Below are 26,902 nucleotides of genomic sequence, written 5' to 3' on the forward strand. Positions count from 1 at the left end.
CTGGGCCCCACACATTTAGGATAAGGGGAGCAACTTGCAGTGCCAAGGTCGAGAAACCATGGTTCAGAGGAAGAGGTAAGGAGTTGTCAATACACATAGAGAGGAATGGGTCATGCTGCTTCTAAGGGAAATGGGAAACAAATGGTCTTACAGAGAAGGTGGTATCTGAGGTGGGTTTTGAGGGGGGAATAGGAAATCCTTGGTAAAGAAATGCTTACTATGTTCAGACGTGGTGGTTCAAGCCTGTAATTCTAGCACTTTGGGAGGTCAAGCCGGGTGGATCACTTGAGGCTGAAAGATCAAGACCAGCCTCGCCAACATGGCAAAATCCTGACTCTACTAAAAATGCAAAAATTAGTCGGCCATGGTGGCATGGGCCTGTAATCCAAGCTACTTCGGTGGCTGAGGCAGGAGAATTGCTTGAACCTGGGAGGCAGAGGTTGCAGTGAGCTGAGATCATGGGACTGTACTCCAGCCTGGGCGACACAGTGAGACACTGTCTCAAAAAAAAAAAAAAAAAATGCTTAATTTATTTTGGAAAAAATTCTCAAATATTTGTAGATAATAAAATGTCTGGATATTGCTGCAAAATAATCCAGTAGGGAGGGTGATGTGTAAAAGAGCAGAATTTGGCCAGAAATTGATAATTGTTAAAACTAGTGATGGATACATGGAAGTTCATTATACTTTTAACTTTGGTATATGCTTATAAATTTCCATAATACAATTTCAAATTGAGTTTTCTTTTTTTTTATTGTGGCAAAATATACATAACATAAAATTTACCATTTAAACCTTTCTCTGTTTGTTTGGTTTTTTGAGACGGAGTCTTGCTCTGTTGCCCAGTCTGGAATGCAGTGGTGTGATCTTGCCTCACTGCAACCTCCACCTCCCGGGGTTCAAGCGATTCTCCTGTCTCAGCCTCCCAAATAGCTGGGACTACAGGCACGTGCCAGCACTCCTGGCTAATTTTTGTATTTTTATTAGAGACAGTGTTTCACCATGTAGGCCGGGCCAGTCTCAAACTCCTGACCTCTCAGGTGATCCACCCAACTTGGACTCCCAAAGGTTGGGATTACAGGCATAAGCCACCATGCCTGGCCAGAATTTCATTCTTTTAATGACTGAATAATTTTCCATTGAATGCACAGTCATGTGTCATTTAATAACACAAATATGTTTTAAGAAATGTTCCAGGCCGGGCATGGTGGCTGATGTCTGTAATTCCAGCATATTAGGAGGCTGAGGCGGGAGGATGGCTTGAGCCTGGAAATTTGAGACCAGCCTGGATAACATGATGAAACCCTGTCTCTACAAAAAATACAAAAACTAGCTGGGTGTGGTGGTGTTGCCTGTAGCCCCAGCTACTTGGGAGGCTGATATGGGAGGATCGCTTGAGCCTAGGAGGCAGAGGTTGTAATAAGCCCATATTTGCACTACTGCATTTCAGCCTGGGCGACAGAGTGAAACGCTGTCTGAAAAAAAAAAAAAAAAGAAATGCACCATTAGGCAACTTCATCTTTGTGCAAATATCGTATAGTATACTTACACAAATCTAGATGGTATAGCCTACCATACAACTAGGCTATATCACATAGCCTATTGTTTTAGGCTACAAATCTGTATAGTATGTTATAGTACCGAACACTGTAGACAACTGTAACACAATGGTATTCGTGTATCTAAATCTTTCTAAATGTAGAAAAGGTACAGTAAAAATATGGTATGAAAGATAAAAAATGGTTCACCTGTATAGAGTACTTACCATGAATGGAGCTTGCAGGACTGGAAATTGCCTTGGGTGAGTCAGTAAGTGAGTAGTGAGTGAATGTGAAGGCCTAGGACATTACTGTACACAACTGTACACTCTATAAATACTATATACACTTAGGCTACATTAAATTTGTAAAAATGATTTTTTTCTTGAATAATAAATTAGCCTTAGCTTACTGTACTTTATAAACATTTAAATTATTTTTTGACTCTTTTGTGTTTTAAAAATTTTTTTCAATAGTTTTTGGGGAACAGATGTTGTTTGGTCCCATGTGAAAGTTCTTTAGCGGTAATTTCCGAGATTTTGGTGCACCCATCACCCAAGCAGTGTACACTGTACACAATATGTAGCCGTCGGGTTTGTTTTTGTCTTTGTTTTTGTTTGAGACAGGGTCTTGCTCTGTCACTCAGGCTGGAGTGCAGTGGCGCAATCTTGGCTCATTGCAACTTCCACCTCCCAGGTTCAAGCGATTCTCCTGCCTCAGCCTCCTGAGTAGCTGGAATTACAGGCACCTGTCACCATGCCTGGCTAATTTTTGTATTTTTAGTAGAGATGAGGTTTCATGGTGTTGGCCAGGCTGGTTTCGAACTCCTGGCCTCAAGTGATCTGCCTGCCTTGGCCTCCCAAAGTTCTGAGATTACAGGCATTAGCCACTGTGCCCAGCAGCCACCATGTCTGGCTCTCAATGTGTAGTCTTTTATCCTTCACCCCTCGTCCTAACCTTCCCCCAAGAGTCCCCAAAGTTCATTATGTCATTCTTATGCCTTTGTGTCTTCATACCTTAGCTCCCGCTTACAAGTGAAAACATATGATATTTGGTTTTCCAACCCTGAATTACTTCCCTTAGAATAACGGTCTCCAACTTTATCCAGGTTGCTGCAAATAGCATTATTTCATTCCTTTTTATGTCTGAGTAGTATTACCTGATTGAAATATATACATATATATATATATATATATATATATATATATATATGCGCCACATTTTCTTTATCTACTCAGTTGCTGGGCGTTTAGGCTGGTTCCATATTTTTGCAATTGCAAATCAAGCTGCTATAAACATGCTTGTGCAAGTGTCTTTTTCATATAATGACTTCTTTTTCTCTGGGTAGGTACCCAGTAGTGGGATTGCTGGATCAAATAGCAGTTCTACTTTCAGTTCTTCAAGGAATCTCCATACAGTTTTTCAAAGTGATTGTACTAGTTTACATTCCCACTAGCAGTGTGAAAGCATTCCCTTTTCACCACATCCATGACACCATCTGTTATTTTTTGATATTTAAATTATGGTCATTCTTGCAGAAGTAAAGTGGTATCACACTGTGGTTTTGATTTGCATTTCCCTGATAATTAGTGATATTGAGCATTTTTTATATGTTTGTTGTATATGAGCATTTTTTATATGTATTTTTTATATGTTCAGTCATGAGTTGCTGTAATGTCCTGAGTTGGTTGGCCTTTAGCCAGGAGGCAGCAATTTTAAGAGACCACCAGCTGCAACAGTAGAAGGGGGATATAGGCTTGCCCTAAATTGGCCATGTTAAGTATTCAGCTTTCTCAGGCGATGGGTGGGGTCATAAAGTGCCCAAGAGTTTGTCTTTTGTGGTCAACTACTGGGGCAGGTAGAGAAATACCATCAGATGGCGGGGGGCAGGGTTAGGTGGGTCTGAGCTCAGACTGTCTTTGGGTGGGCTTGCGGCAGCCACTGTGGGAGATGGGGAAGGCAGTTCTTGGACCAATGGGGTATGTTCCAGAGGGGATTATGGCTGCTTCTGTCACCAGGGAAGTGGAGGAAAGCTGGTAGCAATAGACCTCAGCCAACTCCCAACCAGTTGGCAAGGCCGGTCTCACTCTCAACGTACCCCACTAACAGTGCAAGTTTATCTTCAGACAGCCTGTCCACAGGACTCAGACTTAGCTCCAAGCTTTAAGTTTCACCCACTAAGAAAGCAAGCAAGCATGGCTTTTAGCCACGCCCCCCCCATCTGCCCTCACTGTCAGCTGTGACTCCTGCTTTCCTTTCTGCAGCAGTTCCCATTTGCCCTGGATTCTGTTCAAGAGAGTTTGTGCCCAGTCAAAGTTATTACAAAGTTTAGCTGGAAGCTACTTTCACCTGGCGACCCCTCCCAAATTCCACTGGCTGCCTTTCCCGAGGGCCTCTGTGAGATATAGTCAGGGATGGCTTCCCTGGGCTCAAGCTGGAAAATGGAAGTGCCTACAAGGCTCTTCTCATGACTTTCATATTTCACACTAAGTCTGTTTCAGGTCTAAGTAAGGCTAAATCCTTCTCCCATAATCTGGACTTTCGGGTTCCCCAGTAGGGATATGTGTTCAGAGGCAGGTTCCCCGCCCCCCCCCCCCACACACACACCTTGAGAACTCACAGTTTTTCACCTGTCTCACAGAATTTGCAGCAGCCTACCACTTCTTTCAAAGGATGTGTGAATTCTTTTGGTTTTCCTGGTACATTCTTGCAGTGGTTCCTAGAGCAAAAGTCCATGGTGTAAGTCTCCACGCATTGTTCTGTCTGTCCAAGTGGGAGCTGCATGTCAGCTTTGTCTCCAATCTTTCATCTTGAATTCTTATCTCTAACCATTTCCTAATAACACTTAGCTTAAAACACAGACACACTGTATAGCTGTACAAAAATTCTTTCTTTACATCCTAATCTTATAAACTTATTTTTGCCAAAAAATTACTTTTTAAACTTTTTTTGTTAAAAACTAAGACACACACATATTACCTATGCCTAAACAAGGGCAGGATTATGAATATCACTGTCTTCCACCTCTACATCTTATGCCACCAGCAGATCTTCAGGAGCAATAATATGCATGGAGCTGTCATCTCTTATACAATGCCTTCTGAAATACCTTCTTTTTATAAAAGACCATGAGGTATGCAGAGGAAAAACAAAGGTGAGCTTTATTTTCTAAAAATGAGCAATCTGCAGATTCAGAAGAGGAAGCCTCTGATATAAAAAGAAAGCATGCTCTGGAGAACAAAAAGGGGTTCTGGCTTAAATAAGGAAAGGTCCTGCCCCTGTCCTCAATCCGGTCTGTATATGCAAATGAGGAACTCAAACTCATTCAGTCCTGATTGGTTGAAAACAGTTGAGTCCCAATTTGGTAGTTTCCAAGCCCAAACCAGAAGTCTCTGTTGGATACCCCTTTCAAGTGGTTGGTGGGAGTTTTCCCCACCACAGTGTCTCAGCTCAGAGAGTTTCCCTCTCCAGGATCAAATGGGGTGTGACTGCGCTGCTCTCACTCACCATGGCTCTTGGGTTAGTTTCACTCCACATCCTGAAAAGCCTGCCTGAGGCTGTTTCACAGTTAACTCGTTTTCAGAAGTAGAAGTCCACTTTAAAATAAAGATAAAAACCACAGTAATACTTAAACCAGTAACAGAGTTGTTTATTATCAAGTGTTATGCACTGTACATAATTCTATGCACTATACTTATACAACTGGCAGCACAGTAGGTTTGTTTACACCAGCATCACCACAAACACATGAGTAATGCGTTGCACAACAATGTTACAACAGTTACACATCACTGGGCAATAGGAAGTGTTCAGCTGCATTATAACCTTATTTGTCTGTCATTGACCAAATGTCATTATGTAGTGCATTATACCACATTTTGACTATACATTTACATGTTGGTTCAAATCAAATTTTATTTTATTTTATTTATTTTTTGAGACAAAGTCTTGCTCTGTTGCCCAGGCTGGAGTGCAGTGGTATGATCTTGGCTCACTGCAACTTCTGTCTCCCAGGTTCAAGCAATTCTCCTGCCTCAGCCTCCCGAGCAGCTGACAATTACAAGCATGCACCACTACACCTGGCAAATTTTTGTATTTTTCATAGAGATGGGGTTTCGCCATGTTGGCCAGGCTGGTCTTGAACTCCTGGCCTTAAGTGATCCACCTGCCTCAGCCTCCCTAAAGTGCTTACAGACATGAGCCAGCTGAGAAAGTTCTTTATTTTGATGGTGGGGTGAAGTTAGAGTGCTGCAGGAAGAATGATGTTTGCCTGTTTAATGGATAGAAGGCAATGGAAAATGGAATAGGAATGGATTTGGGAAATAGAGAAGTTTGTCACCCAACAGAGCAAGACCCTATCTTAAAAATACCAAACAAACAAACAAAAACCAAACCCACCAGCCAAAGACCATAAGAACCATATAACTTTAAACAAAGTTTATTTAGTTTGCTGCAGCAAACAAGAATGAGAACACACCACAGAAACTATGGGGTATGTTATTAGAAGGAATTGGGAAGGCTTATTTTAAGATTTGAGCTTGCGTGATTCTAAGGATACTTTAGAGGTGCAAAGTCAGTTCTGGATTAGGTGCTGTGAGGAGCAGGAGCAACTAGGTGGTTGGGTAGATTTTTGATCATTTTTTATGTAGGAGGTCAGAGGGTTGAGATGGGGCTAGAGATGTCACTGGCTAAGAAGGTGTAATTATTCATGTTAGTTATCAGAAGGCAATACCAGCAATTTTCATGGCTGCAAGGTAGCCTTGGCTCTGTTTTGCTCTACTACAGTCATAGAATGGACTTGCCTAATTATTGTTTATATCCTGTGAGAACAGTTTATGTTTCACTGGCAAGACTGCAGTCTAGTTGTCAGTAACCACAGTTATCTTCCTACTTTCTCAGTACCCCATTTTGATGTAGTTGAAGTCAACCTGCAGGAATGTTATTCTGTGAAATTCAGGCTCATTGTTAAGATTCTATTGATCGGAAGGTTGCAGAGAGAACATCATCTTTTGTTCAACTAAAGGCAGTACTTCATATTCCTGTTGTAGGAAGATGGGCTGTTGAGTTATCTGACGTGACAATGGCTCTAAGGCAGTATTTACACGTATGGGAGTATCAGCTAGAGTCATCTAGAATACCTAACCTCCTAATTTGTTTATTTCCTGGAACTTTAAGGCAGAATTTAAGCTGAAATTTTAGGTAGAATTGAGACACAGAGGAAGACAGAGATAGAGAATGAGAATAGTGGAAATCTCAGGTGAAGACACTGGGAGATGGGAAGTAGTCTTTGGTGGCTACAGGGCTCATGGAAGGGAATAGCGTTGAAGATACTTTTAAGGTCTCAGAGGATAGATAGGTTTGGCCAGCCTCAGTAGCTCATGTTCCCAGCACTTTGGGAGGCAGGGACAGGAGGATGGCTTGAGCCTGAGAATTCAAGACCAGGATGGGCAACATGGCGAGACCCCATCTCTACAAACAAAATTTAAAAATAAGGTGGGCATGATGGTACGCCTGTAGTCCTAGCTACTTGGTAGGCTGAGGTGGGGGTATCATCTGACCTGGGAGGTTGAGGCTGCAGTGAGCTGTGATGATGCCACTGCACTCCAGCCTGGGCAACAAAGCGAGATCTTGTCTCCTTAAAAAAAAAAAAAAGGGTTAAACTTGAACTAAATTAAAATTAAAAGCTAGGCTAAATAGATTGGATAAACAAAAAGATGTACAATGGAGAAAGAAATGTAAAGATAGGAATAGATATTGGAGTGAAAGGAGGCGAAAAAAGAGTGAACTTCACCTCTACAACAATATCTCTGAACCTCAGGCACAAATATACATATTCAGTTCCTACTTGTTTGAAGTTCTTTTTCTTTTCATTCTTTCTTTTTTCTTTTTTTTTTTTTTTTGAGATGTAGTCTCGCCCTGTTGCCCAGGCTGGAATGCAATGGTGCGGTTTCGGCTCACTGCAACTTCCGCCTCCCGGATTCAAACGATTCTACTGCCTCAGCCTCCTGAGAAGCTGGGATTACAGGCGTCCACCACCACGCCCAGCTAATTTTTGTATTTTTAGTAGAGATGGGGTTTCACCATGTTGGTCAGGCTGGTCTCAAACTCCTGACCTCTTGATCCACACCGCCCCCCACCGCCTTGACCTCCCAAAGTGCTGGGATTACAGGTGTGAACCACTGCACCCTGCCCTTCTTTTTCTTTTTTTGAGACAGGGTGTTGCTCTGTTGCTCAGGCTGGAGTGGAGTGACACGATCATGACTCACTGCAACCTCTGCCTCTCAGGTTCAGGTGATCCTCCAACCTCAGCTTCCTGGGACCATAGGCGCATGCCACCATACCCAGCTAATTTTTAAATTTTTAGTAAATACAGGGTCTCACTGTGTTGCCCAGGTTGGTGTCTAACTCCTGGGCTCAGGCGATCCTCCTTGGCCTCCCAGAGTGCTGGGATTATAGACATGAACCACGCATCTGGCCACAAAGTTCTTGAATGGTGCTTCTCAAAAGATAGTTTAGGAATTCCTATCATTTCTTATGTATCTTTCGGGAAGTTTCTTGTATTAAGAAGGGCCAGGCGCAGAGGCTGACAACTGTATTCCCAGCACTTTGGGAGGCTGACACAGAGGAGGATTGCTTGAGCCCAGGAGGTTGAGATTGCCATGAACATGACTGAACCACATACTCCAGCCTGGGCAACACAGTAAGACCCAGTCTCAAAAAAAAATTTAGAATGTGACAGTGTTTGCATTAGATTAATAATAAGATTTCTGTAATTAATTTTTAACTATATAAGTAATATATTCACATATTCTTTTTGTAAAAATGAAAACAATATGGACACAATTTAAGGGCTCCAATTCTGATCCTCTCCCTGAGACCAATATTCATGTGGTGTGTATTCCTCCAAACCTTTGCCATGCGTTTACGTACTTGTGAACCCATATGAATTACATACCTTTAAACAAGAAGTGGTATACTATACTTTTGCTTCTGTAATTAAAAGAAAAAATCCAGCTGGGCACGGTGGCTCATACTTGTAATCCCAGCATTTTGAGAGGCCAAGGTGGGAGGAATGCTTGAACCCAGGAATTCGAGGCTGCAGTAAGCTGTGATCATGGCACTGAACTCCAGCCTGGGTGAGAGTGAGGCCCTCTCTCAAAAAAGATCCCACAAAAACCCACTCAAACCCCTCCAAATCCACCATATCTTGGATTAATCCTTATTTTAAACTGCTGCATGTATTATGGAATATACATGTATTTGTGTAGATTGCAACAGTGAATGTTCCAATTTTTCACTCTTACTGTGTTGGACTGAACACTTAGAGTAAGCCTCCTGGTGCAAACATGCTGGTGTTTTTTTCCAGCATTGACAGCAATTAGTGAAATTGCTAGGAAAGTGTATTTTTATAGTTTTTAAATTTTTATTCATTTTTCATTTTTGTGGGTACATCGTAGGTGTACATACTTATGGAGTACATGAGATATTTTGGTACAGGCAATGCCTAATAATCGTATTATGCAAAGTTGGGTATCTATCCCTTTAAGCATTTATCCTTTGTTATGAACAATCCAATTACACTTTTAGTTATTTTAAAATGTACAATTAAACTATTATTGACTCTAGTCCCCCTGTTATGCTATCAAATACTAGGTCCTATTTATATTTAGTCCTTCTATTAGTCCTTCTATTTAGCCCTCCCCCACTACCCTTACCCGCCTCTGGTAACCATCCTATACTCTATTTAGGAAGGTGTATTTTTAAATATCATGCAAATAGTCTTTAAAGTGCCTGCCCCAATTTATCCCAATTTACACGCCTATATAGAGATCTGTAATCACTGCTTCCTTGGCAGAGTTTTCCTTAGGGAGGGTTCAGGCCTGGCAAACTCCCACCATGCCTCTGAGACTAACCCAGGCGTCACGCCCCTGCCCATCTTCCCTGAACTTGCTTCGGCTCCGCCCCTTCCGCCTGGTGGTTCCGCTTTTAGGCCGCGCGTTTTCCCAGGGTTTGCAGCGGGAGGGGCGGGGCGTGGGTCCGTGTGACGTCACTGCCGGGCGGACGCCATCTTGCTGGTTTGCGGCCGGACTTGGATGAAGAGGCGGCAGTGGTGAGAGCGTGGGGAAGGGTGGGGTGAGGGGGCGAGGCCGCGGCTAGGGCGGCGAAACTCTCCTCCCCTCGGCCCCACCGCGTGGGACGGCGTGAACGTGGTGTCGGAGGGATGTCAGCCTTTTCTGAGGCGGCGCTGGAGAAGAAGCTGTCGGAGTTGAGCAACTCACAGCAGAGCGTGCAGACCTTGTCCCTGTGGCTCATTCACCACCGTAAACACTCGCGGCCCATCGTCACCGTGTGGGAGCGGGAGCTGCGGAAAGGTGAGTCCCCCGCACCTGTCGGCCGCCCCCCACCACCCGGCCGACCTCCAGGCGTCCCCGGGAACCCCGCTTCTCCAGCGCCCCCGGCTTCCTGGCGTCGGGATGCCAGCCCGCGGTGGTCTGCGGGCTTGGAGGAGCTGCGTGCACCACGCTTCTGCAAAGTCTGGGCTTAGATATTTTTTGAATAAAGGAATGAATAATTTTAAAAACTCCAGTTAGCTTAACAAGGAAACAGTAGCAGGGGGTCGGGACTCCACAGCCAATTAGGGCCAGAAATTCAGGTGGTCAGGTATTTTTTTTCATTCTGTGAATGATAATGGAGGATAAGGGAGGGAAAAGGTAGGGGAGTGGAAAGAAAAAGATTGATGTGGGTTTGGGAGTTACTTCTGTCATTTCTATAACGCAACAACTTATTCTTGTGAAATTAATAGAGAAATAGTTTTAGAAGTCCAATGTAAGAAGATGGGTGATGCAGTGGAAAAGACTCTGAATTTGTAGATTTTAGAGGATCTCAATTGGGCAAGTTTCTTACAACTTCTGGGTTGCAGATGCCTTACCTGAAAATGAGAGATTTAGAGTAAGTGACCTAAAGTCCTTTCCTGTTCAATGATTATATGCCCTAATGCAGTGTCTTTGTTTTCCGAAACATTTGATAGTGTTCCTGTAAATGAAGTAAACTTTTTTGAGATGTCTGTCACTAAAACATTCAGAATCAGTTCACGTATACAGAGCAACTTGAGCAACTTTATCTGTAAAAAATTGATTATGCTAGTGCGACTGAAAATGAAAAATTTCATTTGCTTAGTCTGAGCTTGTACTTTAATTCTTAATTCGTGGGGTAGAGTGGACACTCTTCATTATTGTTGCAAACATCCTGATGGATATGATGGTTATCAAGTGTTAAAGGTTTTAACAAACTGTTGTTAATCGAAATAGACGCTTGCTTACTGAACCTTGTGAAAGCTATATGATGTATTTACATAACAGACAAAATGTGAACCAAAATGTTGGCTGTATAGAATGGAGGCAATCTGTCCTTGTATATTGTTTGTGGTTATGAAAACGTCACCCATTCTTTAGAAGAAATGGATTTACAGCCCTGTTTTTCAGTTTATGTGTAGGTATATGTGTTTTGGCCCTGAATGAGGAATTCATCTTCTGTGAGTGGACAGAAAGGTTTGAGAAACACTGACATAAAGATCTGGAATGTAGCTGTGAACTTTGAAAAGTCAGGAATTAGCTTTGCTTTTACATTTTACTAGATTTCAGAATCAGTAACAGGTTTATCTTGTTTTTTGTTTTTGCAAAGAGCATTTAGAAACACATGTAATCAATGTAGGGTTGGTACCTAGACTGTCTTAAGAACGATTACAAATTAGTAGAAAAATGGCAATACTGTTTGTAGGCATTTCACATGAGGAAACCTGAAAGGTCAACAAATGATACTTAATCTTATGAGTCAGAAAAAGTAAGCCAGTGAGGTACCACTTTATGGTCATCACTTGGCAAAAAGTATGCTAGTATGGTTAATTGTTGCAGACGAAGAGAAACAGGAACTCTTACACCACTCGGCGGGAATGTAAAAACATGTAACTATTTTGTAGATCAACTTAGTTGATGAAGTTGGAGGTATATATTAAATATATCCTTTGACCTAACAGTTTTCTTTCTAGGAATATATTCTAGAAATAAGTATTCTGCTGAAGGATTGTGCTTATTGCAGCTTCATAACAAAATTGAAAGCAAGTGAGACCATGTCTTTACAAAAAATAAGAAAAACAAAAAACCATTCCATTAGCTTGAGAATGGGCAAATAAATTGTGATATTGATAAAATGTAATACTATCCAAAAGTTCTCACGAGTGAATTAGAGCTGCATGAAACAACATGACTGAACTGGAAAACAACAAACAAAATCTTGAGCTAAGAAAACAAGGTACAGACGAATAATGCTATGGGGTAAAGTTTAAAAACATGCAAAACAGTACTCCTTTTGTTTATAGATACCTATATTAGAATATGCGTAGTAGTGATTAGCACCATTTTCCAAGATAGTGGTTGCCATAGAAGAAAGCTATCTAATATTTCATGTATTTAAGAAAATGTTGGTGCAAATGTAGGAAAATTGTAAGATGTGCTTTTAGCAAGGTTTGTGATGTTTCCATATGTTTAAGTGTTTCATAAGTAGAAAAAGTTAAAGCATATAAAAAGATGTTTTAGGAGGAGGGTGGTAGTGATGATAGTGTTGATAGTAATGGTGATGCTGATGAACATACCGCTGCTGCTGCAATCCTCATATTAGCCTGGCCTGCTCTGCCAAGGGTTTCCTTTTCTTGACAGATGACTGCTTTTGTAGGGTGTAGCCTTTGTGTCCTTCCCCTTCCTTGCAGTTTTGCTCATCAACTTCAGGATTCTCATCTCCTGTAGTTTAATGATAATGGCAATCACTTACTGAGTACCAGACATTCTTTTAGTTATTTTCCCATATCTTGAATCACATTATCTCTGCAGAATAATTACAAAAGAAATCAATCAATCTTGAAAATATATTACAACAAACTAAGGAAAATTAGTTGAACATTTTGTATTAAGCCAGGCATTCTTTAGTTTCTCAAAGTGTAAAGACAAAAATGTGAGAGTGGGAGAAGCTACTGTTCAAAGTATAAGAATGAGCTGGATACCGTGGCTCATGCCTGTAATCCCAGCACTTTAGGAGGCTGAGGGAGGTGGATTGCCAGAGCTCAGGAGTTTGAGACCAGCCTGGCCAACATGGCAAAACCCTGTCCCTACAAAAAATACCGAAATTAGCTGGGCGTGATGGCGCGGGCCTAAGCTACTCAGGAAGCTGAGATTGGAGGATCACTTGAGCCCAAGAGGTTTAGGCTGCAGTGAACCAAGTGCGCCACTGCCCTCCAACCTGGGTGACAGAGCAAGGCCCTGTCTCAGAAAATAAAAAAATTAAGAATGAATGGTTAAATTATATCTGTTAGATATGGTAGCCATTCAGTTATGAAGGTTTCCCTTCTTTTTCTACCTTCCTTATCTTTGTCTCCTTTAATGAAAGAATTTCTGTTTGGAGGGATAAACCTCAAGACCTTTATGAAGACCAAAATGACATATAATTTTCCTGATAAATGCAGTAAAGTGTAACCAAAAATGTAAGTGACCATTTTGTTACATCTTTATGAAGATGTAATTCACATACCACACCATTCATCCATTCAAGGTATACTATTCAGTGATTTTTAATATGTTTATATAATTGTAAAGCTGTCACCAATTTTAGAACATTTTTGTTACCCTGAAAGAAACTCCATGCCATTTAGCTGTTGTCCCCAGTCCCCCATCTCTCCCAAACCCTAGGCAACTGCTAATTTACTTTACCTCTATAGATTGGACTATTTTTACCATTTCATATAAATAGAATTACATAGTATGTGGTCTTTTGCACGTTTTCCATCCAGGCTATAACATGGATGAGCCTGGAAAACATGCTAACTAAAAGAAGCCAGTTGCAAAAGACCACTTACTGTCCTTCAGTCCTTTTTATGGCAGAATAATATTCTGTTGTATGAATTTAGCCATTCATCAGTTGATAGACGTTTGAGTTATTTCCACTTTTTGGCTATTATAAGTAATGCTGCTGTGAGCACTCCTGTACAAGGTTTTGTTTTGTTTTGTTTTGTTTTGTTTTTGTGGATATGTTTTCATCTTGGATATTTACTGAGGAGTGGAATTTCTGGGTCATATAGGAATCTTATGTTCAGCCTTTTGAGGGTCTACCAGGCTATTTTCCACAGTGGGTACATCTTTTTAAAATACATTCCTACCAACAGTGTATGAGGGTCCAATTTCTCTACATCCTTGCTAATATTTGTTATCTGTCTTTTTGATTACAGCTGTCCTAGTGGGTGTGAAGTGGTATCTCATTATGATTTTGATATGCATTTCCCAGATGACTAATTATGCTGAGCCTATTTTCATGTACTTACTGGCCATTTGGATGTTGTCTGGAAAAATATTTATTCTGCCTATTTTAAAATTTGTCTTTTTATTACTGAGTTGTAAGTGTTCTCAATGTTCCCAATGTATACTAGGTACAAGTATTGTGTTATATTCATACCACAAATATTTTCTTCCATTCAGTGGGTTGTCTTTTTACTTTCATAATAATGTCCTTTAAACTGTTTTAAACTGTAAATGTCTCAGTCAATGCTAGCTAAATTATAAAACTTAATATACATTATTTATATTCATTTCTGTAGAAATATTGACCATGAACATACCTGAACTTAGAAACCAACACTAACATTTGGGCTCTTTTCTACACACACTCACTGAAAGATCTCTATAAGAGCTGTAGAAAACAAGATAGATAGGAGGAAATTGTTTGTAGTTGGTGAAGGTCACTGCCCTCCCTTGTCTGGTGATTGTATCCTTTGTACCAGCCTCTTTAATGTTATATTGGTGTCTTAACAAAACTATAAGTGCCTCAACCCCTTAAAGTATGTTAATTCACCCTGTATTTATTGATTGTGTATTACAGTGGTAAAGAAAAGACAAGTTTATTCCTGCCCTCAGAATTTATAGTCTTGTGGTAAGGGCAACCAATAAACAAAACATTTTTAATATAAATTTTGTGTTTAGTTCTTTGAAGGAGGAAATCTTTAGTTAGAGGGAAATCATCTCTGCAAGGTGATGTTTAATAGAAGACCTCTTTGAACAAGTTGGGGGGGGTTGGGCCTGCAGCCACTGGGAATATGTGAAAGTGCTGAGGTGATAAATAGCTTTGGATGCAAAGAGCCAAACCTGGAAATGGTCGGCCTTTGAATGCCTTTTAACTGTGTTTCCTAATTTTTTTTTTTTTAAATGAGACAGTGTCTCACTATGTTGCGGAGGCTGCTCTTGAACTCGGGCTCAGGTACTCTTCATGCCTCAGCCTCCCAAGTAGCTGGGACTACAGGTGCACACTACCATGCTGGGTTTATTTTTTTCTAGGGTTGGCAACAATTAAAATAATACATTATTTAAGGTTTAGATTTTCCTCCTATTTGTAATCATTTGTTGAAATGAGCACTTTTTCATCAGTAAGCTATGTTAGATATCTTTCAGGGAACTAAGTACCATTTCATATTGTATTATAGGTTGGGGAGTTACATATTGGTTGTGAAGTAGATAGTAGGCTCCTTCACGTTGTTTTGCCATTTCAATTTTTAGCTTCCATAGCCCCAGCATACTGCGTTGGATGAAAGATCTTAAATATTTGTTGAATTAACATTCGTATTCACTAATACGACTTTAAATTTGTAAGATGTGCTAAAATAAGTACTGTATATTCTTGGCTGTTCTTACTAATTTGGTTTTAGAAAAATGGAGAAGTTAAAGAACATTTTTCATTTGCTTTAAAAATACATAGCAATATAAATCCTAAAAATGAGGAGATTGTTTTAAATTGACAATTCAGTGACTTTTATATTGTCTGATACTGTTACTCGTTTCTCTTTCAAAGTTAGAATTGAAAAAATAGACAATGCTTGCATCTTCTAAGTTCTTATATTGAAGAGGATTAATGTTGTCAAACTGACCATGATGACTCCCATGTAGTGCATGTCCGGGCTGGGCAACAGAGTGAGACCCTGTCACAAAAAATACAAGAAATTTCTTCTGTTTTCTTTATTCAAGAAATACTTAGTGACCTCCTTACTCTCTTAGTGAACAAGGATGATTGAGCACATAAAAAGACATATAGCTGTCTTCATGGAGCTTACGTATCAGCCAGGCAAGTGCACTCTGCTAAACTAGTAACTGCACAGTAATACAAAGGAGAAATGTAATTGGGAACCTATCCTAGTTTATGAAATTAGGGAAGGGTCCTTTGATTTAAGATTTGAAGTATATGTAGAATTTACTAGGAGCTGTACCAAGAATATAGACATAGGTTTTAGCTGTTGTAATCATTCGAATGTGGTCTTATGTAGAACAACATTATTTGACTTTTCAAATAGAACATTTCCGTTCATAAGTCCTTTCTGGAGGTAGACAGGATAATACACATTTAGATAAACTTTAATTTTTTAATTTGTTTTTGAGACAAGGTCTTACTCTCTCACCCGGGTGCAGTGGCATGATCCCGACTCACAGCAACCTCTGCCTCCTGGGCTTAAGTGATCCTCCCACTTCAGCCCCCTGAGTACTGGGACTCTAGGTGCATACCACCATGCCTGGCTAATAATTGTTTTTGCATTTTTTGTAGAGACCATGTTTGCCATATTGCCCAGGCTGATCTCAAACTCCTTGGCTCAAGTGATCCTCCTGTTTTGGCCTCCCAAAGTGCTGGGATTATAGGCATGAGCCATGGAGCCTGGGTTAAATAAACTTTTAGTGTTTTATGTCTGAAAATAAGTGTCTTAAGGGGTGTGTGTGTGTGTGTGTGTGTGTGTTATATGTTTGTTGTTGTTTTTGAGAGACAGGGTTTGGCTCTGTTGCCCAGGCTGGAGTGTGGTGGCAGATCAGGGCCCACTGCAGCCCCAACCTCCTAGGCTCAATCAATCCTCCTAAGTAGCTAGGACCACAGGTGCATGCCACCATGCCTGGCTGATTTTTTCTTTTTTTTCTTTTTTTTTGATAGAAACAGGGTCTTGCCATATTGCTGAGGCTGGTCTTAAACTCCTGGGCTCAGATGATTCTCCTGTCTTGGCCCCACAACGTGCTGGGGTTATAGGTGTCAGCATTGCTCCTCGCCTTTCTTATTTTTTGTTTGTAAAAATATATTAAGAGGATTATACAGAAAAAAATAAAAGGATTATAATGATGAATTGTTTATTTAGTCACCTTGCTGTCATCTGAGCTTTGTGGTCATTTTGGTTCTCTTGCATAACTCGTGGCTGTTCTAAGGTGCCTATTCATCTGTTCTCCTTTTTATAGCTTTTTCTTACTCCTTTTTATCTGTAATAACTGATAATTTTTTTTAAACAAAATGGTTTGCCATGCTTATGTTGAATGCTTGGAATTTCCAGGTGTGTTTTTAAAAACATTTAGTAGGTAATATGTGCATAAAATGAAATTTAAAAGGCATAAAAGGCTGGGCATGGTGGCTGACACCTGTAATCCCAGCACTTTGGGAGGCTGAGGTGGGCAGATCACTTGAGATCAGAAGTTCATGACCAGCCTAGCCAATATGGTGAAACCCTGTCTCTACTAAAAATACCAAATTTAGCTGGGTGTGGTGGCGGGCACCTGTAATCCCAGCTACTTGGGAGGCTGAGGCAGGAGAATCACTTGAACCTGGGAGGTGGAGGTTGCAGTGAGCCGAGATTGTGCCACTGCATTCTAGCCTGAGAGACAAAGCTAGATCCCATCTAAAAAAACCAAAAAAAACGACCAAAAGCCTGTAAAGAATGATATATGGGTTCTTTCCATTCCTATTCCCTCCTTAACCATTTCTCTACCCAGAATCAGTCTGTTAACAGTTTAATGGCATTGCTTTGTTTCAAAAAATGATTGTATTGTATTTCATTTTATGGATATGTCAAAATTTACGTAATTGTTACTCTGTTGATGAACGTTTAGGATGTCTGTTTTTTCTATTAAAATGTGTATGTCATTAGTAAATACACTAGTATTTTCTTTTTTTTTTTTTTTTTTTTTTTTTGAGACGGAGTCTCGCTGTGTCGCCCAGGCTGGAGTGCAGTGGCCGGATCTCAGCTCACTGCAAGCTCTGCCTCCCGGGTTTTTACGCCATTCTCCTGCCTCAGCCTCCCGAGTAGCCGGGACTACAGGCGCCCGCCACCTCGCCCGGCTAGCTTTTTGTATTTTTTAGTAGAGACGGGGTTTCACCGTGTTAGCCAGGATGGTCTCGAACTCCCGACCTCGTGATCCGCCCGTCTCGGCCTCCCAAAGTGCTGGGATTACAGGCTTGAGCCACCGCGCCCGGCCATATACTAGTATTTTCTTAATGGTTTTAGGTGATGATTTAAGAGACCTTGATAGACGGGCTAGGCATTAGTGTATCACACCATTTTGTGAAAAGTTCATTACTTTAAGTTTTTCTATGTATCGGTGTGTATTCTCACTCATTCTGTTGCGTTTATCTGTCTACTCATGTAGCACTGTTATACTCTTTATTATGTTTTCATGGCTGATAGGACATGTACCCTCTCAGACATGCTTTTTTCCCTTCAGCAATTACTCTTCCCTGTTGCAGTTTTCTTGTGTATTCTTGTTTTGTTTTTCTATATAAACTCTAGAATCAACTTGTTATCTACAAGAACAAATTTTTTGGTATTTCTGGAATTATCACTTTAATTTGTTACGGTATCTAAAAGAGAACGTATGTCTTTATGATGGCAAATGTCAGGCTGAGAACTGTGCAATCTTATTTTAAATGTGTATTTAATTGTTTAAGTGATTTTCAAACTTCTTCAGATGTCACTTCTTGATGCTTTGTAAAAACTCTGTAAAGAGTATCATGAAATGCATATTTAAGTTAAAAATAATTGTCTAACTTTGTGCTAAATGTATCTTAACTTGATTCTTGTACAGGCTAATAGAAGGAAGTATTGAAGGATTAAGTCGCATTATGAAAAAAGACTTAAAACTGAAAACATCAATTAGTTTTTCTCTAAGTTGGGAAAATGGTTTGTATTGATTGATTTTTGTGATGGCACACTTTGGTCCAGTTAAAGGAACGTCATTTTTCTTCAGAATATGGTTTAAAAATACCTTAGACATTTAATCTAGCAAATCATTTTTGTCAAGGACCGTATTTTTGCCAAACTATCAAAAAATTCACTTTTCTTAGTTGAATATCTTGAGGTATTATCTTGAACAGCATTTGTGATGGTTAATTTTCTTTGTCAACCTGACTGGGCAACAGGATGCCCAGACATTCAGCCAGCCATTTCTGGATATGTGTGTGGAGGTGTTTTCTGGATGAGATGAACATTTGAATCAGACAGAAAAGCAGATGCCCTCCCTAATGTAAGTAGGACTTACCCAGCCAGTTGAAGACATAAATAGAACGAAAAGGTTGATTTTTCCATGAATAAGAGAGAACTTCTGCTGACTGCCTTTGAGCCTGGACTTTTTTTTTTTTCTTTTGTCTTTTTTTCTCCTGCCTTTGGACTCAAACTGAAGTATTGGCTGCTCTTCCAGGTCTCCAGTTTGCTAGCCTTCAGACTGGAATTACACCATTGGTAGTCCTGGTTCTTAGGCCTTTGGACTTGGACTGGAACTACTCCATTGGCTCCCCTGGGTCTTGAGGCTCTCCTGCAGTCTGAACTGCAGATCTTGGGACTTGTCAGCCTCCAGATTCCCATGGCTGATTCCTTATAATCAGTCACTTTTTCTCTCTCTGTCCTGTTGATTCTATTTCTTTGGAGATCCCCAAGTAAAAGTAATTTGAGCACTTCATCTAGATTTACTAACATTTTATTTATTTACTTATTTATTTATTTATTTTGAGATGGAGTCTCGCTCTGTTGCCCAGGCTGGAGTGCAGTGATGTGACCTTTGCTCACCGCAACCTCTGCCTCCCTGATTTAAGTGATTCTCCTGCCCCGGCTTCCCAAGTAGCTGGGATTACAGGCACCCACCACCACATCTGGTTAATTTTTTTCTATTTTTAGTAGAGACGGGGTTCATCATGTTGGCCAGGTTGGTCTTGAACTCCTGACCTCAAGTGATCTGCCTGTCTTGGCCTCCTAAGGTGCTGGGGTTACAGGCATGAGCCACCATGCCCGGCCATAGATTCACTAGCATTTAATTGGTAAATCAATTAGTACGGGTTTATAATTTGATGCTTTAGATGGTGTTTTTAGTTTCTGTCATAAATATGCTGATGATTCGATGATCTTTTTCTGTAGCCCAGTCTCAGCATCACTGAATGGCATTTCCTACACATCCCAAACTCATTGTGCACATAAACCCTTTTTTGTCATCTTCCCCTATTCCCATTCCTCTTCCCTATTGCTTTGCCTTTCCTATTTCAGTGAAGGGCATTACTAATCTTCTAGTTGCCTATGCTCAGAACTTCAAGATTGTTTCAACCTCTTCATAGTTTTCTTACCTTCAGCTTTTTAAATTATTTTTGGCAGTATCTCCCTTGCTTTTCCTTTTTCACCCCACTGCCTAGGTCTCATATTTACTAATATTCTTGCTATAGCCTCCCAGCGGATCTCCTTGTATCTAATCTCATTCACCTACTAGCTGTCCTCCTTACTCATGTTAACATAGAATTACTATATGACCCAGTAATTTCACTCCTAGGTATATGTTTATGAGACTTGGAAACAGATATTCAAACAAATACTTTATAAGAATTCTCATAATAGGACTGTTCATAGTGACCAAATGATTGAAACAACCTGCATGTTCATTAGCAGATGAATGGATAAACAAATATGGTATATCCACATGCTGGAATATTATATTCAGCTATAAAAAGGAATGAAATACTGATACATTCTACAGTGTCGAGCAACCTCAGAAACGTGCAAAGCAAAAGAAGTCAAACACAAAAAGTCACATATTGTGTAATTTCATAATATATGGAATATCTAGAATAGGTAAGTCCATAATCCTCCTGGGGGCTAGAGTGAAGAGAGGAATGGCGAATAACTACTAGGTGGGTGTGGGCTTGTCTTTGGAGGTGCTGAAAATATTTTGGAACTAGATGGAGGTAATGGTTGCACAATCTTACAAATGCAGTAAAAACCCCTGAATTGTATGCTTTAATGTGGTTAAATTTATGGTATGTGAGATTCACTTCAGTTTTATAAATGATGTAAGTATCTTGTACTTTAATGTGTCTGTGTGCTTTTATGTACTTTTTCTTTTTTCTGTTTCTCCTCTATCCCCTGGTTTCCAGACTCTCATGACAACTCCTCTCTTCAGGTTTTTATAGTTTCTCCTGGGAAGAATTAATTGTTCACCCACCCATCATCCCTAGTTCTGTTTTTTGAGATGGGTTCTTTAAAACATTTTTTGAATTAAACTTTAAAACTTTAAATTTATAATTTATAAACATAATTTATAATTTAAATTTATAATTTCAGTTAACATCTTAAATTTGAATTGAGGTTGGGCATTGGGCGTTGGGCATGGTGACTCACACCTATAATCCCAGGTGGCTCACACCTGTGATCTGCCCGCCTCGTGATCTGCCGAGGTGGGCAGATCACAAGGTCAGGAGCTTGAGACCAGCCTGGCAACATGGTGAAGACCCTGTCTCTACTAAAGATACAAAAAATTAGCCAGGTGTGGTGGTGCATGTAATCCCAGCTACTGAGGAGGCTGAGGAAGGAGAATCACTTGAGCCCAGGAGGTGGAGGTTGCAGTGAGCCAAGATCGTGCCATTGCGCTCTGGCCTGGGTGACAGGGCAAGATTCTGTCTCAAAAAAAAATAATAAAAAAAATAATTTTTAAGGCCGGGCGCGGTGGCTCAAGCCTGTAATCCCAGCACTTTGGGAGGCCGAGACGGGCGGATCATGAGGTCAGGAGATCGAGACCATCCTGGATAACCCAGTGAAACCCCGTCTCTACTAAAAAATACAAAAAAAAAAATTAGCCGGGCGAGGTGGCGGGCGCCTGTGGTCCCAGCTACGCGGGAGGCTGAGGCAGGAGAATGGCGTGAACCCGGGAGGCGGAGCTTGCAGTGAGCTGAGATCCGGCCACTGTACTCCAGCCTGGGCGACAGAGCCAGACTCCGTCTCAAAAAAAAAAAAAAAAAAAAAAAAATTTTTTTAATTGATACCAACTTATCTTCAATAGGATACAAAAACTCTGTTCCTCTCTAGCCCTATCCTCCTTTTATGTTATCACAAATTACATCTTTATATTTTGTATACCATTTGATAAACTTAAATTTTATGCATTTGATTTTTAAATCACATAGGAAACAAAAAGAGAAGTGACAGACTAAAAATACAACAATATTGGCTTTTATATTTACTTAGGGAGTTACCTTTACTGATGTTCATTATTTCTTATGGCTTCTAGTTACTATCTAGTATCCTTTAATTTCATCCTGAAGAACTCTCTTTAGGATTTCTTGTAGGTCAGGTTTAATAGTAGCAAACTCTGTCAGCTTTTATTTAGCTTGAAATGCCTTAATTTCTCCTTTAGTTTTGAAAGATTGTTTTGCTAAGTATAAAATCTTGGTTGACAGTTTTTTTTTTTTTTCTGTTAGGATGTTAAATACATTGTCTCACTGTTTTCTGGTCTCATGGTTTCTGATGAGAAATTGGCTTTTAATCTTGCTGCTTTCAAGATTCTCGTTGTCTTTGTTTTTGACAGTTTGATTATAATGTGTCTTAGTGTGGGTTTCTTTGAGTTTATGTTGCTTGAAATTTGTTAAGCTTTTTGGATTTGTAGATTCATGTCTTTCTTCAAGTTTTGGAGTTTTTAGCCGTTAGTTAATCATGTATCATTTCTTCATCCTTTTCTCTTGCTTTTCTTTTTGTAACTTCATAATGCATTTGTTAATTGGCAGATCCATTAGACTATGTTAGTTTCTCTTCATTCTTTTTCTTTCTGCTCCCCAGACTCAATAATTTTAATTGTCTTCAAATTCACTAATTTTCCCTACTCTTGACATTTTCCATGGTGTCATGTACTTTTAACTGTTGTTATTATAGCATTTATCTATAATAGTGTGTTGAGTTTATTACTGGAGGACTGAACTTATTTCTTTATTCCCTCAGAACCTAGCATACAATAGACACAATAATTGTGTGTTGAATGAGTTACTGAATGAATGTTGAAAAGTGTGTAGAATCTGAGGGTTTTAGAATTGGAAGGGGTATTAGAGAATATTTGGTTGTTTCTTTTAGAACTAGTGTATGATTTAGGAACTTCTGATATCTTGAGCCAAATAATGAACCCTGAGTTATAATTTTCTTGGTTGAGAAAGACCTGAAAAATTTCTAGCCTTTTTAGTCTATTACATTGTTCTACCCTGTTCATACTTAACCCTTTTTAGAGCTGTGGTCCTTAAAATGTGGTCAGCAGACCACTGTGAATCACCAAGACCCTTTTAGGGGGTTATATGGGTCCAAAAGGTCAAAATGATTTTCCTGATACTACTTACGCTTGTTTGTCCTTATACTTGCTATATTGACACACATCTTGATGATACCAAAAGCAAAGGTGGGTGAAAACCAGTAGCACCTAATCATTAATTAAGGCAAACTGTACTAGTAATCATTGCACAGTTTTCCATTAAACAACGTAAGTCTGACCTTTGTGGGTCCATGTATACATGAATTTTCTTCCTGAGGCAGCAAGACACCACCTCCCTAAGTTTCGGGGGGGGTCAAAAATTATATGCAGGTTTTTGATTGTGTGATGGATTGGTGCCTGTAACACCTGTGTTATTTAAAAGTCAACTGTATTTTTAATGCCACCCACTCACAGTTAAAAAAAAAAATCAGTTGTATCTAATGTGCACATTAAAAGCAGTTAAAAAAAAATTAATTCTGGTGTGGTAGTTCACACCTGTAATCCCAACACTTTTGGAAGCTGAGGTGGGTGGATTGCTTGAGCCCAGGAGTTTGAGATCAACCTGGGCAACATGGTGAAACCCCGTCTCTACAAAAAAAAATACAAGAATTAGCTGGGTTTGGTAGTGTGTGCTGTAGTTTCAGCTATTCCCTAATGACTAATGATGGTGAGCATAGTTTCATGTACTTACTGATTTTCTGTGTATCTTTTTTGGATAAATGTCTGTTCAAGCAGTTTGCCTGTTTTGAATTGAGTTGTTTTTTGATGTTGAATTGTAGGAGTTTTTTTTTGTGTGTGTGTGTGTGTGTGTGTGTATATATATATATATATATATATATATATACTGGCTATTAATCTCTTAGAAGTTCAATGATTTGCAAGCCATATATGACACGCATCTTGATACAAAAGCAAAGGTGGGTGAAAACCAGTAGCACCTAATCATTAATTAAGGCAAACTATAGTAGTAATCATTGCACAGTTTTCCATTGAACAACATACTCTGAGGTTGGAGGATCCCCGACTCAGGAGGTTGGGGCTGTGGTGAGCCGTGGCTGTGCCACTGCACTCCAGCCTGGGTGACAGAGTGAGACCCTGTTTTGTTTTTTTTAATATATATATGTATACACACATATATATGTATGTATATATAACATATATAAATGTATATATAACAAAATTTACAATTTCAACCTTTTTTATTGTACAGTTCTGTGGCATTAAGTACATTCAGTTGTTGTTAGCACTCATCATTATCTCCAGAACTTTTTTCCATTTCCCCAAACTGAAACTTTGTATCCATTAAACATTAACTCCCAATTTTCTTCTCCCCCAGCAACCCTTTTATTTTCTGTCTCTGTGCACATCAAAAGCACAAGCAGATACTACTTCATATCCATTAGAATGGTTATTATCAAAAAGCAGAAAATAACAAATGTTAGTGAGGATGTCAAAACAAGTAAGAACCCTGGCACACTGCTGGCCAGGATATAAAATGGTGCAGCTGCTATAGAAAACTGTGTGACAGCTTCTAAAAAATTTAAATATACAATTACCATGATTCAGCAATTCCACCTGAGTATAAACTCCTAAAGAATAAAGGAGGGACTCAAACAGATATGTGCACACCCATAATTCCAGTGTTCCACAGCAGCATTATTCACAACAGCCAAAAGGTGAAAGCAACCCAAGTGTCCAACAACAGATAAATGAATAAACATAATGTAGTATATACATACAGTGGAGTCATTCAGCCTTAAAAAGAAAGGGTATTCTGACACATGCTGCAACATGGATGTACCTCAAAAACATTATGCTAAGTGAATTAAACCAGTCACAAAAGAATAAATTGTATGATTCCACGTACACGAGACACCTAGAGTAGTCAAATTCATAGGTCTGACCTTTGTGGGTCCATGTATACATTAATTTTCTTCCTGAGGCAGCAAGACCACCAACTCCCTAAGTTTTGGGGAGGAGTCAAAAATTATATGCAGGTTTTTGATTGTGTGATGGGTTGGTGCCTGTAACACCTGTGCTATTCAAAAGTCAACTATTTTTAACGCCACACACTCACAGTTAAAAAAAAAAAGTCAATTTTACCTAATGTGCACATTAAAAGCAGTAAAAATGGCCAATTTTGTTAAATCTTGATCCTTGAGTACATTTTTGTATGTGTGCATTTTTTCATTGTGGTAAAAATAATACATGGCAGGGTCTGGTGGCTCACGCCTGTAATCCCAGCACTTTGGGAGGCCGAGGTGGGTGGATCACCTGAGGTCGGGAGTTTGAGACCAGCCTAGCCAACATGGCAGAACCCCATCTCTACTAAAAATACAAAAATTAGCTGGCAGCGGTGGCGCACGCCTCTAATCACAGCTACTCAGGAGGTTGAGGAGGAGAACAGCTTGAACCTGGGAGGCAGAGGTTGCAGTGAGCCGAGTTCATGCCACTGCACTCCAGCCTGCACAATTCAGCTCTTGCTGAACACACTTATTCTCTGTAAAAGTTTTTTTTTTTTTTTTTTTTGATAAATTCCTTGGGGTTTGCTTTGTAAATAATCATGTCATCTGCAAATAGGGACAGTTTTATTTCTTTTGTAATTTTTTGTCTTTTATTTCCTTTTATTGCCCTGTTGTACTTGCTATAATATCCAGCATCATGTGTAATAAGACTGATGAGAATAAACAGTTATTGCCTTGTTCCTGATCAACATTCAGTCTTTATCCATTGTGATGGAATGTTAGCTGTAAGGTTTTTTTCTTTTCTTTTTTTTAGGTGCTTTTTATCGAATTGAGGAAATTCTCTATTCTTGATTTCTGAGGGATTTTATCATGAATGGTTGTTGAATTTTGTCAGAAGCCTCTTCTGCATTAATTGGTTTGACCATGCAGTTTTTCTTTTTAGCCTGTTAATACGGTGCATCACATTGATGTTCTAATCTTGAACTAGCTTTGCATTCCTGGAATAAATTACACTTATCTGTGTTGTATAATTCTTTTTGTATGTTGCTGAATTTTATTTACTAATATTTTGTTAAGAATGTTTACATCTGGCTGGGCGCGGTGGCTCATGCCTGTAATCCCAGCACTTTGGCAGGCTGAGATGGGTGGATCACCTGAGGTCGGGAGTTCGAGACCAGCCTGACCAACATGGAGAAGCCCCGTCTCTACTAAAAATACAGAATTAGCCAGGTGTAGTGGTGCATGCTTGTAGTCCTAGCTACTTGGGAGGCTGAGTCAGGAGAATTGCTTGAACCTGGGAGGCTGAGGCAGTGGTGAGGCCAGATCACGTCATTGTGCTCCAGCTTGGGTAACAAGAGTGAAACTCTGTTATTAAAAAATAAAAAAGGAATGGGTACATCTGTATTAACGAAGACTGTTGGTTTGTAGTTTTCCTTTTTTTGGGTTCTGTGTCTGGTTTTGATATCAGAGTGCCATAGCACTAACTTCATAAAATGAATTGAGATGTGTTCCCTCTTCTATTTTCTAGAAGAGATTGTGTAGAATTTTAAAGATTCTTTAAACATTTGGTAAAATTCTCTGGTGGAAACCATCTGGATCTGGAGATTTTTTTGGGGGGAATTTTAAGATTGAGAACTCAATTTCCTTAATTGTTATAGGGCTATTCAAATCTGTTTCATACTGAGTGAGTTGTGGTAGCTTGTATTATTTGAGGAAGTGGTCCATTTTATCTAAGTTGTCAAAGTTATATGCCTACAGTTGTTCATAGTATTTCCTTTTTATCCTTTGGATGCCTGTAAAGTCTGTAGTGATAGCCTGTTTTATTCCTGATATTGATAATTTGTGTCTTCCCTCTTATTTCTTTGTCGTTCTGGCTAGAAACTTTTCAGTTGTATTGATCTTTTCAAATAACCAGTGCTTTGCTTCATTTACTTAATTTTTTTCTGCATTTTTATGTTTTTATTTTCATTGATCTCTGCTCTAGCCTTTATTATTTCATTCCTTTTACTTGCTTGGGTTAATTTTGTTC

General features: G+C 39.7%; 1 protein-coding gene across 3 annotated transcripts in view; it reads left to right on the forward strand.

Moving 5' to 3' along the window:
• Positions 1–9,604: 9,604 nt before the first annotated feature.
• RPRD1A (regulation of nuclear pre-mRNA domain containing 1A) overlaps positions 9,605–26,902 on the forward strand; it is a 74,076-nt gene continuing 56,778 nt past the window's right edge. For 2 of the 3 annotated variants that reach the window (XM_015121722.3, XM_028837767.2), the window contains exon 1: positions 9,605–9,910. In XM_015121722.3, the coding sequence (XP_014977208.1) occupies positions 9,760–9,910 (151 nt within the window). In that variant the 5' untranslated portion in view covers positions 9,605–9,759. 3 annotated transcript variants of the gene reach the window in all.

Source organism: Macaca mulatta, chromosome 18, assembly GCF_049350105.2.
Source record: "Macaca mulatta isolate MMU2019108-1 chromosome 18, T2T-MMU8v2.0, whole genome shotgun sequence".
In the NCBI taxonomy this organism is placed as follows: domain Eukaryota; kingdom Metazoa; phylum Chordata; class Mammalia; order Primates; family Cercopithecidae; genus Macaca; species Macaca mulatta.